The 19,535-nt window shown below is 42.7% G+C and overlaps 1 protein-coding gene across 1 annotated transcript in view; it reads left to right on the top strand.

Annotated features, from left to right (window-relative positions):
* The window catches only part of Brinp1 (BMP/retinoic acid inducible neural specific 1), a 203,769-nt gene extending 189,582 nt beyond the window's left edge, over positions 1 to 14,187 (top strand). The window contains exon 8 of the mRNA XM_004641465.2: positions 12,922 to 14,187. Coding sequence (XP_004641522.1) covers positions 12,922 to 14,062 — 1,141 coding nt within the window. The 3' untranslated portion in view covers positions 14,063 to 14,187. The remainder of the gene's footprint in view (positions 1 to 12,921) is intronic.
* Positions 14,188 to 19,535: the final 5,348 nt, after the last annotated feature.

The raw sequence follows: 19,535 nt of genomic DNA, 5'->3' as shown, positions 1-19,535 counted from the left end.
AACTTTTCTAAGGAGTCTCCATACTGATTTCCATAACTCATACGCAGTTTTGTTTACTTATCAAATAATATTCACATCAATAATTATCCTGTTTCAGTCTATTATTCTTGCTCCTGAGACTCAATACTCAACACCTGCAACTTCAGGACAGGGGTTTGTGTTGGCGCAATTTGTAGAGGGTTTTGTCCATAGTTCACTGACTCCCAGGCAGCACTGTAGGCAGAGAGCCATAGCAGAGGAAAAGGTACTTGCCTCCTGCTGTGTGCTTGGGAATCTGAGTGAAGGGAGAAGCTGAGAAGAGAGATACACCCTTCTAAGTCATACCCATGGTGACCTGTATGTTCTAGCCGGGCCCTGCCCCTCTATCGCATGTCAGCTCTAATACTCCATCATACCATCACTTTCCAAAGGTCCCCACTATGGCCCCATATGGCTTTTGTGGAAGATCTCCATGTAAACCGTACATATGCTGAATCTTTGTTTACTCATACTCTCATTTATTCCTTCAACAGATACTCAGTGAGGTTCTACTAAGTTCCAGCCATTATAGTTTTGTTTGTTCTTGAGACTAGTCTTCACTAAGTTACTAAGTTGGTCAGGCGGTAATCAAATGTGTGAACCTCATGCCTCAGCAAGAATGCTGGGATTGGACTCATACACCGCCATATTTAGCTACTATTGGTGTTATACAAGGAGTAGTGTTAGGCTGGTGAAATAGATGCAGGGTGTCCTTTTTCACAGAATGATCAAAACCCAGCATTTATAACAAAACTGACCTAGGACTGTGCTCAACTTTGCATCTGAAACTCTAGACTGCTATACAATTTGAAATTATTCACCCATAAAATGTCATACCTAGAAGAGTATATAAAAGATGCTTTAATCTTTCTTTATTATATTATTTTTTCTTATCCTTTTAAACTTTTCATTTGTTAAAATTTATTTCAAAGAGAATATACTAATTGAGAAGGCATTAGAAATAGTATATATTTAGAAGAACAAGATGAGAGGTATTCAACTGTGGTTTTTGCATTTCACTTTGCTGTCTTTGATATAGTTGCTCAGATTACAGATACTAGCATATAGAGTTAGTCTAAGTGAAAATTTTAAACATTAACTGTTAATTTCTAAAAGCTGATGGAAATTAGTACTATAATCATCTCAGCTATTCTGTATACTTGAATGATTTTCACCCCTTTTATTAAAGAGTAAAACAAGACAATAAATTCCCTCACTAAGGCAACTGCATTAGTTGTGTAGTGCCGTGTAATGAATTCACATCCAGTTAAGAGGCTGAAACAGCACAGATTGTTTATCACATGTTTTCCCTGGGTCAGACCCTGGGTGTAGACTAGCTGGATCTTCTGCCTATGCTTCACAGGTTGAAATGAATGTGTTCGGTAGACCAGCTCTAACCTGTAGGCTCTGGGGAGAGCACACTGCTGAAATCCTTCCACTTGTTGGCAGAATTCATTTCTTTGGGTAGGCCTGGAGTCTTTTTATCCTCTTTGTTTCATTGGCTAACCAGGATTCATTCTCAACTCCTAGAGGTTTGCAGTCCTTGCCTCTGGTGCCTCCATCTTCAAAGGATTCAAAATACAGCACTTCCTTTTGTGCATCAGATCTCTCTTCTGCCAACAACCAGAGAAAGAAAGATCTTAGGCAACATGTCCAACTAACTTAGGGTCATCTAACTAACTGCCCCATCTTCTGGACAACTGCTAAACAAAAGAAAACATTCATGGGAGTGACATCTTCTCTGAGTCTCAGGTCCTGGGAAATAGATCTTAGACTCTTGGGGGGATCAGAGGCAAATTTTTAGGATTCTCCTTAGTATCTAAGCATAGCTTGGTGATAATAGAATGAAGAAGAGATTTCCTGAGCTTGGGGGTTGGGGTACATCATGCTACATGATGGTCTTAATATCTATGGCTCCATAACAAATTGACTGGTATTTAAGATCTTAAAACACTAATTATTACTTCTCTTCATGATTTCTGAATTCAAAATTCATTCTGGGATTAGCTAGACAGTTCTGTCCTCCATGCAGTGGTCTATGGTTACTTCTTGGTATGTACCTCTCAGTTGGGTTGGGCTGGAAGTTTCTAAAAGGTGTCACTCCTACTGAGCAAAGTTGGCCAGCAGACTGAGCCTCTGGGCAGATAGCTCTGGGATTTCTCCTTGTGGTCCTCTAGAAGTGGTCTGTGTTGCTTGGAGGAGGTTGGCTTCAGCATTCCAAGACAAATTTGTGAAGAGACAGAAGATAGAAGCTGCTGGAACCTTCCAGTTGGGATCCATAAAGAACAGCAGTCACATCTGCCTCTTTGAACCAATGGTAGGATGTATCCAGATTCAAGAAGATACGTAGATGTCCCAATTTAGTGCAAGGAACACTCTTTTAATGTGTGAGATCTGACACACATAGTGGGTGGGTTTTTTGTTTCTTGATTTCTGAGGTAATACACTGTAGTTCAGAGGAAAGCTCACCTTCAGAATCCTCATGAGGAAATGTTTTGTAATGCAAAATTGTCCTGTGGAATCTTTGTCAACCAAAATTAGTTTTTAATACATTTATCTTTAAGTTTAAACTCCTTGTTATATGTTTTTACTCAGGTACTTATTTTATTATTTGTTGTCATAATTATTGCTTCTTTTTTCTTGAAAGACAGTTAAGGGGACACACATATATGCACATGCCCATGTAAATTGCCTTAAGCTACTATCACTGTTTTAATTCAGGGAGTGAATATATATATATATATATATATATATATATATATATATATATATATATAGTGGTTTCCAAGAAAAGGAAGGAAGGATGTTCTGTCAGTTGTGTAGTATTGCTACTGTGGAGCAATACTGAATGCACTTTCTAGAACTGAGGGATTTATCAGAATATCACCACAGGATCCACTGGGAGTTGGATAACACTGCACTGATCAGCTGACTTCCATAAACTTAGACTCTCTAGACTACTGTGAATGGTGTTTTGTAATTCTAAGAGTGGAATTAGAGTCAGTTCAGAGTGAGTCACTGTCCGGCAGTCTTATAATATGTAATCATCATTTTCTTTCCTCACTGTGCAGTCACCCTGATACAATGTCGACCCCTTTGAAGAAGACTAGAAAAAAAATTAAAATAGAATTTTTGTCACTGTGGAAGATTGGTCCTTAAGTGGAAAATTTTAGTTCTGGCCTTCCAACATAGCTTGTGAAAACATGGCTTGTGGGTTCTCAGTCGGATCACTTAATGTCTCTGGACCCTTTCCCGTTGTTTAGCTAGATCAGGCATTACCTAAGAATTACTTAGCTCTGAGAGCCTGAAATTCTGCCAGTATATACCTGTAGGCTACTTCTGTTAGAGAAAACTCTTGCTTTGCTATAACCTGAGTTCTGAGTTTTGTTTTTGTATGCATGTTGTGTGTGCATATTCGTGTGTGTGTGTGTGTGTGTGTGTGTGTGTGTGTGTACTGTGGGTGGCTGCTCAGGTGACAAATACTTATTCTTGTCTTATTAAATAACAGTTACAATTTAATGAATAAAGGGAAACCAACCCAGAGCAGCTGTCTGTCAGTCATGGAAGGCTACAAGTACTTCCTCAACCATGTGGCAAAGAAGCTTCTGCTAAAAATATCTTTGGCATTTCTTCTCTATTGATGTGGAAAAAAAAAAAAAAGAAAGAAAGTTAGTGAGGCTCAACACTGTAGCAACCCAAATGGGCACAGTCTGAAAGAGGGACACACAGATGTGTGACAGTGGCTGGACCTTGAGTGTCAAGCAGGGTTTATTTAGGACAGTGTTAAGAGTGATAGCTCCATTTCTAGTGTTTGTCGTTTTGCATTTGCAGCAAGCAGGGCATTTTCCTTGCTTCTTTGACATAAGCAAGAAAATAAGCATCTCCTGTTCCTTTTTATTGTTTTTAGGGTTTTTTTTTTTTCTCTTTTTCCTGAGGCTCGGAAGTAGCTTTCTATTTGGAGTAGAATCAGAGGCTCAGGGAATTGCATCAGAAATAGAACTGAGTTCCTTTCCTTTTTGAGGATAGTGCTATTATTTTGCCTCAGAGCTGCTTCCTAATTCTCCTTCCACCCCGCGGTGCAGCCCACAAACTCACACATGGGTGAGCTGGAATCCCAAGGGTGTGACAATTCACTGGTAACCATCAGTACTGTACAATGTTTCTCCTCTTTGAGAGCCAGATTTTCATACTTTTAAAAGTTATACTCTTAATACCCTCAATGCCAATTAAGATGCAGAAAAATCATGAGGACCAAAAGTAGTAAACAAGCAAAACAGCTTTAAAGCAGGGAAAGTGAGTAAAAAATGTATGACGTGTTGCTGTCTTGATAGTATTATTCTGGTTGCTTTAAATGATTTATTTTGTAAATGCCTCATTGAAATATTGTATAGTTACTGAAAGTACAGTTATCTTAAGTGTATAGCAAGCAAATTTGTACAAACTGAATGCACACATGGAAACAGCACCCTGGTACAGATGTAGGCCCTTTCTTTACTGTAACAGACCCCTAGGTTCTCTCCTGGTGTGGTCACCTTCTCTCTGAGGGAATGGCCATCCTCATTGCTATGTCAACCACTGGGCAGGCCTGCTCCTTTAAAACACACCATGAACACCTGGTGTATGACTTCCCTGACCTCTTCCTTTTTATATGTGATCCTTTCATGTGAATTTGGGTATCCACAAAACACACACACACCCTCAAGTTATTTCACTCTGGGTGTAGACCTCTATTTTCCGCGGAGGGTCATTTTCATTCTTTTCAGGTTGAGTCTATGACAGATACTGCTGCCCTCACATGAATGTCTTTCAGTGGAATTACACATGTGTTTTTTGGGGGTCTATCCTAGAGGTAGAATTGCTAAGATGTAAGGGATTTAGATATTCAGCTTGCTGGATGCGCTAATAAACATTTCTGCTTTCCAAACCTCACAGAAGCAAGTTGCTTTCCTACCGGTAGCTCGGGCAAGGTTTGATTGCCCCACATCTTTGCTGATATGTAGCACTTTCCATCATTTTTATTTTATATTTTAATTTTATTTTAGCCATCCTGCTGCTGTAGTATCTCATTGCGGTTTTAATTTTTTCTGTCCTGATGATGAATAAAGTGGAGTTTCATGTGCTTATTGGCCTTTTGAATATTCTGTTTTATGAAGTGCTTGCTCCTGTCATTTGTCTAATGAGTTTTTCTTACTGATTTGCAGTACTTTCTGTATTGTCTCAGTCTGTTCAGCCTACTACAGAAAAAAACTTCCACAGGCTAGGTGGCTTATACGCAACAGGAACTTATTTATTCCCTGTTTTCTGGAGCCTGCGGAGGATCGGATTAAGGCACTAACAAATTTGGGCTCTGGTGAGGGCTCTCTGGTTTAGCTTCGCCTGTATCCATACATGCTGCAGGTCTGTCTGATGCAGTTTGTGAGAACTCCACACTCAAAACTTAATCACCTCCCAAATGTTCCACCTCCAAAGAGCATGACTGTGAGGATCAGGATTTCAAGATATGAATTTGGGGGTACACAACATTCTGATCATATCATGTAATATGACTGCATTATTTTATAGGCTACAATTGTTACACGTATGACTTCTCATTGAGTATCGTCTTTTCACTGTGTGATACTTTTATTGGGCATGTTTTGATTTTAATATAGTTCTAGTGATTCTTCTTTCTCTACAAAGTACCTGAAAGATATCTTCCCCCAACCACAAAAACAAAGGTATCTTTACCTTCTGCAACATCATGAAGACATTTTCCTTTGCTTCTTTTCCCAAGAGTTCTTTTGTTGTTGCTGTCAAAGTTATTTATTTATTTATTTATTTATTTATTTATTTATTTTACATTAGGATCTGCAATGCCCTATTTTGATTTTGGGATATAGAAACAAGAATTCATAGTGATATAAAGCTGATGCATGGAATTCTTTCTCCCCTGGATTTTTGAGTCTATAATTCCTGATTTCAAAGGGACTCAATCTTACATGAGCTCAGAAAGAACACAGCAGTTGGCTTAGCGGGAAATGTGCGCTTCTGTGCATGCGTCATCCTACCTGGGTCTCCCCATCACTCTCCTCAGGAGTAGGCTGTTATTTCATTTGGAGTTGAGACAACAGAATCTTAGAAAAGACAAGCAGTTAGCTCGAAGTTAAATAATGTGGGGCAGAGCTGCCTTTCCACACTTAGCCCCACGTTCAGCTCTTTCTTGCCTAAGCCTCATGGTGACAGCATTTGGGGGACTAGGGGGAGTACACTGCCATGAGGCTAGGACAGTAAGCCAAAATCAACAGAGCTGCTCTAGGAACCAAGCGGCACATTTTTTACCAGCAACATTTAGAAAACAGAGTTATGCTTTGCTCCCGGTATTGATAGCAGTTTGTGGCCAGTCATAGTTTCTTTGTACTGGAAAATTCCCCAAAGTTTCCATATTCAAGAGAAAAAATTTAAGGTCAGGGACCCCCAAGATAGCTCAGTGTTCTAAGGCAAGCTTAGGCAGGTGTAGGGGACCATGGTTCGATCCCCAGCACCACATGCCATGTCAATCTCCCCCTTAGGGTGGGCTGAGCCAAAAAAAAAAAAAAAAAAAAAAAAAAAGGTCAAAGAGTGGTAGAGCAGCTCTTATTTCACTTACTCCATATGAGGCCATTGGTCTAGACAGCCACTATGTACCCCAGGGCGAAGTCTATTAGACTCTAGTTAGGCCTGGCTTACTTTTCTGGCCTATTTTGTTTCGGTCTTTCATTGTCCACCCTGCTCAAGGCTCAGGAATCATAGCCCAGTCCTACAGCTCCGCCCAGGGGCACCTTGCTGCTTGTAGCCTTCTGTACTCCCTGAGAGTTCTGGCTCTTGCCTTTCTGTCTCCAGAACATCCGGACAAAAGAACAAAACTGAATTCCAATATGCTTCCTGTCACTTGTTTCCAGACCCAGGCTTGTGTAGTTGCAAAACCTGTTTCATAATCCTCCCTGGTTCCGCTCCTGACAACCTAATTGCAAAGACCCCATTGGACTTCCACGGTGCTGTTCTGCTTCCTCCTGCTCCTGGGCCATGCCCTCCATGTAGGTGACTTCTCGTGTTCACCATGCAGTTCCAAATGAGAAATACCCCAGGCAGGGCAAAGGGCCACACAGCCTTCTTTTGCTTTTTTCTTCCAAATTGCTGTGGGCCACTCAATGAGGCTCTGACATCATCTGACCAACTGAGGAAAGAAGAGAAGCAGGTTATTAAGGCACTGATAGAAAGTCAAATAGGGGAATGATTAGAAACCAAGAGCCTGTCTGGGAGAAGTGAAGAACTGAGAGGACCTGCGAGCCATCACAGTGCATATGTCCCAGCACATGTGTACACCAAGGCACCTTTCAGCAGAGCCCCGAGGGCTGTGACTCCATTGACATATTCATCTTTCATTAGCTCTGTTCCTCTAGAACACATGCACGCATGCCACAACAAAGGGATAGCACATCTCCAGAAACCTAAAAACAACTCCTCACCACCCCAACTGCATCTGTAGTCTAACAGAGCGTACACTTCGCGAAGTCACACCCAATTACTCAGACACCCATTACTATGTCAAAGGAATGCCAAAAAGCAGCACAGGACATAAATAATAGAATAATTCAGAACTCCAGTTTTGTTTCTTTTCTCTTTTCATTTCCTTTTCACTTTTCAAAACCCACTCCTGGTGGGCATCTAGGAGTTATAGATTATAGTTTTCTATTTTAGCCTACATCTGTTTTCTCTCCCTCTCTCTCCCTGGCACTCGATTCGTGTGATCTTCCCTAAAATGCCACAGGCCAGGCATCACATTCCCATCTTAGGCAAAACCTCCAATTAAAATCAGCAGGGAGGTTGCTTGAATTAGGGAATCCAACCAGGGCTCCCTAGCTGGATGGTGCTGAAAGGGGGCTGTGAGCCTTTGAAACTCTGATGGGAGCCCTGGGTGGCAAGCCTCTGTCCTCCAAATGACAAGCAGCGCCATGCTGTGTCATGGAGAGACCTGTCAGGTTGCCAAAAACATGATGCTGGCTGAGGCGAAGACGCGGCCAGTGCAGAAGCAGCTGGGGTGTCCCCTTCATGGCCTATTTGTCCCCCACTCTGGAACGTGGAGGACAGGGAATGCATCCCAAGGTAACAGAGGTCATGCTCAGTCTGGAGCCCCAAATCCTGAGCTTCAGTCAGCTGAGTCCGTGCTGGTGGCCATGGAGGGTCACCATCCCTCTCACTCTCACTTGTCTTATCAGTAGAATGGCCATCACCAGGGAGTCCTGTCTCATGGAGGCAATGGGAGGCTAAAGAGCCAGTTGTCATGCAGAAAGCTCAGAAGAAACACTGAGCTTCCACCTCAGCAGCCAAATCTGAAATGCGAGGCTCTGATGTGAGGGAGGTGGATTGAGCACATGCGAGGCTCCTTCCTGGAGGGGCTCTGCTTCTGCGGTGCAGCCTGCTCCCTTCAGAACCTCTGTGCGTGCTTTTCAGTTTGGAAATGGAAGCACAGCTTCCTGACTTCCATTCTGACCTCCTTCCTCTCTAACTCTCCTCCACCCCCACCCCATCAGAATAACACGAAATCTCATCTGACAGGAGGGTGCTGATTTGCACATATTAGAGTTCATCCTTGGCTGCAGATGGAAGGCACGGAGGGTCCCTGGGGATGGAAAGCAGCATTTTTAAGTGTGCTCCTCGCTGCCTGGCACCATCTGCCTCATGGGGGGCTGCACCAGCATTGAGACCCTCCCCTCCAGAGCTGCCCATTAAGCCACTTCTCAGTTACCAGGGTTGAGGCAGGCTGTCACTAGCTGGCCTGGGAAATGGTATTTATAGATCACAGTCCCTCCTACCCCCATCCCCAGCCTCTCCCTGTGTGCCTGTCTGTGAGCCCCAATTATCAGTGAATGGAGAAAAGGGACCATGGCAGGTCCAGAGGAAGCAAGGAATGTGATAATAGGCCCTTCACACACTCAAACTTCCTGTGTTTTTCCATTGCTTCAATTTATTTCTCTTCTTATGGCTCCCTTTCTTCTCCTTGCTTGCCTCGGTGCTGTAATTTTACCTTCTGGTGCAGCAGATAGCTGAAAGTGGACACTACCAGAGTACAGAGTCTGGCTTGTGAATGTGAGGTGACTTTGTGGTGGCAAACAAGTTATGCCATGTCTACGGGTCTTGTCTGTGAGGTCTGCTGTGACCTAGTCTGGGAGTGCCACACTGACAGGTGCTGGCCCTAGTACAACCTGCTTAATGATTATGGTGCTCTCTTCATAGGTAGTGCAGAGGTGGCTATACGAGCTGCTCACAGAAGCTTATGAAGACGCTTTGCCTCAGGCGTGGTAGATCGTGAGTGCTCAATGATGGTAAAGCACAGATTTCCCTCGCTGGTGTTGTGTGCTCTCTGCGGTTGAATGCTGCAGGGTGATGACTGTCAATACGCTCTATTCAGAGCATGGGCTGGAGACGGGAGAGGTGTAGGAAATTGTTCTGACTGAAGCTGTTTGCTAAGTTTTGGATCTTGCTTGTTTAAAAGAAGCACCCCCCTCCCCCAATAAGAAGGGCTTGTCTTTTTGGTTTTAATCTTCTCAAGTGAAACAGTGAAAAGCCAAGGGATGCTCAGTGACCTTGGGAACCAGAACTCTCTGCATTGCTTCCACTCTGGCCCAGGAAAGGAGGTGGGCGGATGACTGGCCCACTCCGTGGATCCACCCAGTGTCCATGGTCCCTGGGTCTGTGAACTAGAAGCAAGTCTGGCTGAATGTCCTCCTTTCTGTCCTTCATAGTGTGCCTGCATTCCATGTCATTCTGCCCCTCCAGGGCTTCCTCCTAGCCCTTCATGCCCATTCTTTATCCCCATCACCTCAGCACTAAGTTCTTCCTATTTTCATCATCCTTCCTATTGTCCCTACCTTTCTCCTGTTTTCTCTTTCCTCTTTCTCTGTGCCTTGCTCCTCACAAGTCCCAAACACCACCTCCTTTCTGAGTCCTCGTGCTGTGTCATTAATGCCTTCTTTGATACAGCCCACAACCTCATGATTATTCTGAGGTCAGGAGATGCAGGTGCCACACAGCTAGCTGATGCGTCTCAGAGGGCCTCTGTCCCCAATCCCTCCTGCTCGACAGGGCTGGAATCCTAATTTGCCACTAGCCCTGCTGCTTGTTGCTGCATCACCAGGAACTTTCATCTTTTTATTCCCCTGTGAAGGATTCTGAGAGTTCAGCCACAATGAAGCATTGATCGGAGGAGTGGGGGCTGCGGGCTTGACAAAGGGTCCCAATGATGAGACACGGGAAAGGGGGCGCTCTACGGGGTTATAGAATGCCTCGCAGATGGGAACTGAGGAGGTCTAAATGGGGTACTGTCCTGTCACTTGGAGAGGGAGTGACAGGGGCAAGTGTGGGCCATTTGAAAGAGGCATTTTGAAATGAGGCTTTCGTCAGATGGAACCACGAAATCAGAGCCGGGTGGAAGGCCCCTGCAGTTCGCAGAAATATCAGATGACTCATCCTCCAATATTCAGCCCATGTTCTGGTTTGGGAGGTGGGAGCCACACAGCTCATTATGATTCCAGCCCTGTTTCCTGAAGGCTGGGCCTGCTGCTGTTCTCCAGGCTGTGATAGGCTTGGTCTCACGAAGCAGAGACCAGGGACGCCTGGAGCTGTGTGGGCGGATGGTACGGAAAACTAATACTGCAGTCTGGAGGGGAGAGACACAAGTATATTTTTCTTCTTTGAAAAGAAGAACAAAAATATTAATATTCTTTGTTCATTTATTCCTTTGACAAACATTTACAGAGCCAAGCTCTGCTCTAGGTGCCCCAGGAAGGAAGGGCCTCTCTTATCAAGCCTCACTGCCTCAGGGAAACCTGACAAGGATACAGGGATCCCAATACCATGTCTGGGATGTTGGGAGAGAAGTTTTATTGCCAAGGAAGGATGCTTCTGTGGATTTAAAAGGAGGAGAGCTTCAAAAAGCTAATTATTCCACCATTTTCTCTTGGCTGATAAGCAACTCATTTAAAGCAAAGCAACTAGGAAGCCATTTCAACAGTATCCATTTTCAAATGGTTATAACAAAATGGCTTCCCTCAAATTCTGAGAGATAGTGAAATCCCTTCAAGTGTCTCAATACCTTCAAAGGAAGAGCTTACTCTCTAGGATAAGATTTCTTATTATTACCTTTTTCATAATTGCTCTCTGCTGGGCTTTTTCTAAGCACTTAATACATTATCTCACAGAGTCCTCTCACCAGCCCAGCCACATGAGCTGGGTTGCATTATCCTCATTTTAGGGATGGATACCAAGGCTTAAAGAGACAAAATGACTAGCTCCTGGATACAGAATGGGGTTTTGAACTCAGTTCTGCTCAGTCTGCTATCTGTGCTTATCAGAATAAAACTCTACTGCCCCCTGGCTCTTACTGTTTCGGTATTGGTGTGTGTAACTCAGCCGTGGAAATGATAGGACAGATGGCCTGCCACAGGAGGTGCAATGCAAATCCGTCTCTGTTTTCATCTTCCTAAAATGGGGATCATAAGCCAATGGCACTATTATTACCATCATGACCATCACCATCAACTGATCACAGCTACGTACCCTTAAGAAAGGTTTGCTTAACTCCTCAATGCAAAAAGTATTAGCTCTGAGCCAGGAGAGCTCTCTGCTCATGGGCTGTATGACTTAGAGTCCATCATTTCACCTCTGAGCTTCTGTTGCAATGTCCATAAAACAAGTCTGACAGTCCCTGTGCAGGAATAACAAAAGCAACACTTTTATTGAGTTCTTAATACCTACCCAGTTTGAAGCTAAGCTTCCACATAAAAATTCATGTCACCATCCCATCATCCTGTGGAGTGGGAATGATTAGGCAAGAGAAGGAAACTTTCTGGTATTGCTTCAGCACACATGTAGAAGAGCTTGGGTTTTACGCAATCTCTGAATGACCTCAAGCTCCTAGTTATGTTCAGGGTGTTATTGTGAGGTTTATGTGAGAAAATGGGAGCAAATGTACCCTGTGCTGAGTAGAAAGTGTTAGACATGTGCAATGAATTTTTTTTTTTTTTTTTTTTTTTTTTGGCATGGAAGATAGCCAAGAGGTGACTTGCACAAAAATGAAGAAAGATGCAATGGCTGTAGGCTGACTGCCTTTCGTATCCTTCCCCATTCTTCTGTTGCTTTTTATTTAATTATAAATCTGTCTTCATTGGGATATTTTAGCACCTAGATTGTGTGTATAGACTTTGGTATCATTTACCGTGTCAAGGTGCAGTAGAGAAAGTGGCATAGAGACACATTTGCAAAAAAATGCCATTGATTTGAGAGTTTGTAGCTCTGGGAACAGGAGCTTTTTTTTTAATGCATTTTGAAAAAAACTGCAAGGGCGCATCACCAATGTGGAAACACTGTATGGTTTTTTAGTATAGGATAAAATATAATTTGTTTTTGTTGATATTGCTGGATACTACATAATGTCACTGAAATACTGGTTAACTCATAGATGAAAAGAAATAAGGTGTGACACCTATTTTACTGCTGTGTTTCTACCAATTGTTGCCATTCAGAATGCTTAGACACTTTCATTGCCTACACGAAAGCTGTTTGGAAGTTTACAATGTGATGTCATAATGCTATCCTTGCAGTCACAGAGCTGGAAGGAAGTCCCTCCCAAGCTCCACCTTTCTTCTTGACAGGTGGAGACAGTCAATGTTAAAGAGTGCAGTGCAGTGTCATACAGCTGGTTAGTGGCATTGCAAGGAGCTAGGGTAGAATAACATACTCAACACGCATATTGTCTTCCTTATTCAAAGTGTGCCAAGTAGTCCTTTCATTTGAGGGTGACTCCAGGTTGCAATAATAGTTGTTTAAAGCAACTTCCAGCCCCGCTCATGGTGGCTAACCATCTCCATTTTCCCTCTGCTCCCTCAGGACGATTCAGCAGTGGCTTGCCAGGGTCCAGTCGCTTCTCTACTGCAATGAGAATGGGTTTTGGGGCACCTTCCTGGAGAGCCAGAGGAGCTGTGTGTGCCACGGCAGTACCACGCTATGCCAGCGGCCCATACCCTGCATCATAGGAGGGAACAACAGCTGTGCCATGTGCAGTCTGGCCAACATCTCCCTCTGTGGCTCCTGCAACAAGGGCTACAAGCTGTACCGAGGCCGCTGCGAACCCCAGAACGTGGACTCGGAGCGCAGTGAGCAGTTCATCAGCTTCGAGACCGACCTGGACTTCCAGGATCTGGAGCTCAAGTACCTGCTGCAGAAGATGGACTCACGCCTCTACGTTCACACCACCTTCATCAGCAATGAAATCCGCCTGGATACCTTCTTCGACCCTCGGTGGCGCAAGCGCATGTCCCTCACTCTCAAAAGCAACAAGAACCGCATGGACTTCATCCACATGGTAATCGGTATGTCCATGCGCATCTGCCAGATGCGCAACAGCAGCCTGGACCCCATGTTCTTTGTCTACATCAATCCCTTCAGCGGGAGCCACTCAGAAGGCTGGAACATGCCTTTTGGGGAATTTGGCTACCCGCGCTGGGAGAAGATCCGTCTCCAAAACAGCCAATGCTACAACTGGACTCTCTTGCTGGGCAATCGGTGGAAAACGTTTTTTGAGACAGTACACATCTACCTACGAAGTCGGACTCGGCTACCTACCCTACTGCGTAATGAGACCGGCCAGGGCCCAGTGGACCTGTCCGACCCTTCCAAGAGGCAGTTCTACATCAAGATTTCTGACGTGCAGGTATTTGGGTACAGCCTGAGGTTCAACGCAGACCTCCTCCGCAGCGCCGTGCAGCAGGTCAACCAGTCCTACACACAGGGCGGCCAGTTCTATTCCTCTTCGTCGGTCATGCTCCTCTTGTTGGATATTCGGGACCGAATCAATCGTCTGGCTCCTCCTGTGGCTCCAGGGAAGCCCCAGCTGGACTTGTTTTCCTGTATGCTGAAACACCGTCTGAAGCTGACCAACAGCGAGATCATCAGGGTGAACCACGCACTGGATCTCTACAACACCGAGATCCTTAAGCAGTCGGACCAGATGACAGCCAAACTCTGCTAACCCGGGACTCCTAGCCATGAACTTTCCCTTTTGTTGTACAAAACACAACAGGACAAAACAAAGTGAAATGAAATGAAACGCAAAAATTTGTAAAGTATAATTAATATTCAAAAAAAAAAAAAAAACCAAGGGAGGAAAATCTTCGTTTGTTGGAAACTAAAACTAAGTTTTAGCAACTGTATAAAACCGTTGGGCATGTTTGTTATTCCTATACTCTGCCATGAAGAGGGGTTTCAGCCTTTATGGAGCTTTGAGGGAGATGCTTCGTAGGCCTCAGGTGCTGTATGAGGGGGGAGAGGGGGAGAGCATATGCAATGACTTGTAGAGATCTCTGCTGTGCAGGTGCTAAGATTAAACACTGAAAAGAAAGAGAGATATATGTAATGTACAACTGACACTGCCATTTTTCCTTGTGGGAGGAAATGGACATAGATAAAGAAGATATTTCTTCGGTTAAGATTTCTTCCCTCTGTATGCTTAATTTTTGTGGTTCCTTTGACTCCGTCTCAGACAAGGGTGGGTACACAGTGACATGCCTTTCTTTGCTTCTCAATGAACCAAAATGAATGGAAGGTGGCCATGAGGTGGGGCTTGGAGGAGACACAGTCACATATGGCAGGACAGTAAGTGACCTTAGGTGTCAACTCATCAGACTCCCTACCTGGGGAGGTAGCTAAGAGAAGCATGGCATCCCCATGGTTACACCCACAGTAACTGCCTAAATGTCAACCTGAATCCTACCTTCCTACTCCCTTGACAATGTGCCTTCTTTTACATCCCCCTGGCCACTCTCATATTTCCCCATCTCACAAAGCTGCCGAGGGGCTAAGTATTTTTCTGAGGTTGTTTTGATAGTTGTTCTGTGTGTGTGAAAAAATTCCTCTCACTCACTTTCTCAAAACAGAAAGTGTTGAGTGTCAGATTTCCTAGAAATGCCTCCCATATTAAAGACAAAGTCTTAGTATGAATAAAATCAATGAACAAAATTTAAAAAAAACAAGGCAAATTTTTAGTATTGCATTGGTACACCATTTTCTCCAGGGCAGATTTTTCAGAGTCAAAACTTATCGCTACACTAACTCATAACACATGCATGCGTGTACGTCCACCCACCCAACCATACAGCCTTATCAACACTGCTATTTTATTTTCCTGAGCACTGTCAGAAGTCTTTAGAGGGACTCAAGATTAATTAGGTCAGAAGGGACTTTTCTAGAGGATTTGCACAGGCATTGCCTCGAGTTTCTAGGAGCCCAGCACATATGTTGTCACTGGCTGGTACTTGTGAAAGGCGTTTCCTGGCTGTCAGGACACTCATCTCTGCGTTGGCAGTGAAATGCAGAAGTACAAAGGCTTAAGGTTGGTAAGAGAACATAGATTTACTCTGTCTAAGCTTATGCTGCAGGTAGATCTCTTCTTTCCCAGGACATTTTATTGATTGATTGATTGGTACCTAGGATCAAACTCAGGACCTCATGTTAGCCACACAAGCTCTCATGCCAGAAAATCTGTTCTTCAGCATCTTTGGAAATTGACCACCTCTGCACAACTAGATCACTGGAGGACAGGAAGCTATTTTCCACTTTCCTTTAGTTCTTCTAGAGCTTACGGAAAGCACGGTCACCATTCAGGTTACATTATTGCACAGATCCAATAATCAGACCACCCTTCTGTACTCTGACCAGCCAACCTTGCATGTTTTAACCTACTGGCTCCAGTTCTGCAAATGGTTTTTACCCTCTCATGCTAACATCCTAGCTGCAATATAAGATTTAACTTGGAGGCCAGAGGCTGCGATAGCACACCCAGGTGAACACCATCGTCCCTCATGGATGTTATTTTAGGGTCCAAAGAGAAAGCTTTGATGCATAAGAACTACCTAGCTTCCCTAAGGATAGGAGATGGAAAGATATTTTGTAGAAGAGTAAATTCCAACTTTCATACATGTTTTTAGTATGAATTAGCATATATTTTGTGTCAACTTCTTCAACACTTGGAATACACTTCACAGGTTTTCATTTAGTCTGGAAATCTTGCATGCCAGGGGTCCCACCACAGCTTGTTCAAGCCAAAGAAGGTTGTATAGAAGCCCAGTAAATCATCTAGCATTTCTCAAGCAACTAATAGATGAATAGAGAATGTCTGAAACATAAATATTTGTAAGCAAATAGTCCATACTTACGTGTCACTCAAATTAATGAGCAAGTGAGCTATATAAATGACTTTATTTTTTTTTAATTTTATTTATGTGTGTGTGTGTGTGTGTGTGTGTGTGTGTGTGTATGTGTGTGTATGTGGCCAGCTCAGCCCACCAGGGGGCGGGGCTGGCTGGCATGTGGTGCTGGGGGATTGAACCGCTGTGCTTTGCTAAGCTTGTTCTAAGTAGGTGCTTTAGACCACTGAGCCATCTCATCAGCCCTATAAATGACTTTAAAAACAGTATTTATACTGCACCATAAGGAGAGCTAAAATGGAGTCAAGCTCAGAAAGAAGCTCCCTAAAGAAATTATTCCTCTGTTCCTGTGTTTGAAAAACAGATTTCCTTCATAGAAGGGATAGAGTCTTTCTGAATATTGGGAAGTGATCAGGGTTTGGGCAAACAGAAAGGAAAGAGTGACCAAAGGAACAGTGGATATAAACCACAGAGGTCTCATTAGGCCTTAGGAAATATAAGGGTCAGAATAACAATAATATTTAAAATGCCATTTAAATCTACTTTGGTTTTGATTAGATTCTAGATGAGAAGTGGGGACAGTCAAGCATCATCTTGAGGATCTCAAAAGTGAGCTTCACCCCAGTATCTCTGTGTTGCCTGCCTGTGCTTCCTCACTCTCTGCCCAGCCCTGCCGCGGGCTCCTTATGCCAGTATGCTGCTTCTGCACTGTCACAGAACTCTAATTCATCACCCTTACCACAACAGCCAGAACCTTTAGACTCAGTCTTGCACCAGAACTACCCACTGTATTGTGGGAAAGGCCTTCATTTTGATAGGATTAGCTCAGTTGTTTTGTCTAATAGTGATAAAGCAGATATGCCTACAGGTAGGAAAGCATGATGAGAGAGAATTTTCAAGGAGAGGGATTCAGACATCAAAGTTTTTATTGTACAGTAAGAAAAAATGACTTTATTATGATAGAACATAAAGTTCTATGGATTTCCAAATGTCCCTTGTTCATGTTGGCTGGCCATTTGAACTAACAAGTTTCCCCTCTTTCAGAGAGTGACAGAAGCCTGAAGCCTTCAAGTGAGATTTTAATTCAATTAGTGTCTTATCAAATTGATGCAGCAACCAAGGACTTGCAGTCTCTGATTAATATGCTGACGCTAAGACACAGGAGTGAACAGAATGCCCATTTGGATAAGGCCTGGTAGCAAAGCATGTCATTGCCATGGAAACCACAGAAAGCCATTAATTAGCTATCAAATAAAATCATTGGAAAATCCTAGACCTTGGCATGTTTGCCCCCTTTAAAGAGGAGAGCAAGAAGAAGGTCACAATAACTGTGCGACTCCCATTTTTGATTAAAATCTTAGTTGCACAGAGACGATGTATTGCAAAGTGGGAAAAAGTTGAGTGTATAGAACAAAGGCATGGAATAGAAATGAGGGTTTGGGATTATTCAAGTCTAAGAATATAATTTAGACTGTGGAGTAGCTCGCTGTTTATATTGATAAAATCATCTCAAGTGACAAATATTCATTATAATTTCTGTAGAAAGTGAAAGTAATAATAGTGATCCACTAGATGGTGATAAATGACCCGGGGAGTGAATCCTGCCCTCAATGGGTTATTAGCCTTTAGTATAACAGATGTAAACTATGTAAATTTCAAATTAATACAAGACAATTAAAAAGTAAGAAGGCAGGAAAGGGAAAATTTAAAATTGCTGGACACATATAAACAGGTAAAATAGTGCAACATAATACATAAAGAATCACAATAAATGTAATTGGATAAAACTTGACTACAGAAAACAAGAGGTTACCCGATTATAAACTACCAATTAAAAGTAACAATTGAAGATGAAAGGACTACTACACATATACATTGACAAAACTACTACTAGCAGTCAAAATAAGACTGAAGTAAAATACAATATCATGGTTTAAGATAGTCATTTTATTTGAAGAATGGGTAGAAGATGACAGAATCACAGACATGGGGAAAATTTTTAAAATAATTTTAAAACTTCAATTTTAGAGATAACTAGTTCAGCAGGATTTGATGCTATCTACATTGTTTCTTTTTCCTTGTCTCAAAGTGGAATATCATCTAGCCTAATTGCCTAATCAAGACAAAAATCAGCCCCATGACCATTTAACTGATGGGTTAACATACATACATATATACTGATGGGTTAATCTCACATACATATATACCCCTTTTTTCCTCCTCCTCCTCCTCCTCATCCTTTTTCCTCTTTCTCTCTCTATCCTTCCCTCTGTTCCTCCCTCTCTCCCACCCCCACACATAATCATTTTAATCAAAATCTATGGACAGATATTTCTGTGATGGTGCCAACTAATTCCTGGATGTCTTGGATAATTATAATTTTAGACTGAGTGTTTGCTTTCTTGCAAAGACTTCCATAATGTCAGCAGCTCTAACCCTGCCAACCAGAAATGACTAGAAGGCAGAGGTTGCCTGAGTGAACTCTATCTCAACATTTGTTCTCTTCCAAAACCACCATCAGAACCTAAATATAGAGTATCATTCCTCACTTTTTAGCATGTGGGCTATGGACTCTCCATGTTAAATTCTATGGTACATTCCTGACTCTCTTGACTTTGCATCCTCCTGCCCTCTCATCAAACACACCAGTCAAAAAGGAAGCAAGAAAAAAAAAAAAGAATAAATTTGAATCTAGGACCAGGAAAAATGTCACTTATATTACATAAACTTAACACATAGTCTGTTTTGAATGACTCACATATCTCTTTAATTGTATTTAAATTGAAGGACAGTGCATGTCTCTTCGAGAACATGAAAGCTCTGGTCTTTTCCTAGTAAAAGTATGCCCTCTCATAAAATTTTGAACAGTATCTCTTGATCTCTTGAATGTTCTGAAGTGCTTCAAATCTTGAGTAAGTATCTCCGATCTAGTCTACATTGTAAGTTTACTCCCTTTTCAGGGTCACAAGCAGAAATTGCCCTAGGATCACTTATCAAGCTGATATGGTTCCTATAGCTTCATCCTACCCTCATGGAGTCTTTATACAATGACAAATCCCTTCATAAAATGGCAGTTATGATCACTTTAATAAAACACATACTACATACAATACTTATTAAGCAGATGTGCTCTGTGAACACCAAGTAAAGGAAAGAGGCTTCAAAGTGGGAAAGAACTGAGTTATATAAAAGGATGACAAGAAATGATTGACACATATCTATTGCATGATCATGAGATACATTTCAGGTTAACAAACCTGATACAACACTGGACATTAAACTTGAAGAAGACTTCGGTAA

The sequence above is a fragment of the Octodon degus genome, unplaced genomic scaffold (assembly GCF_000260255.1).
Source record: "Octodon degus isolate 3935 unplaced genomic scaffold, OctDeg1.0 scaffold00137, whole genome shotgun sequence".
NCBI classification, from domain to species: domain Eukaryota; kingdom Metazoa; phylum Chordata; class Mammalia; order Rodentia; family Octodontidae; genus Octodon; species Octodon degus.
Note: the sequence above shows the minus strand (reverse complement) of the source record. Positions and strands in the feature narration are given on the sequence as shown.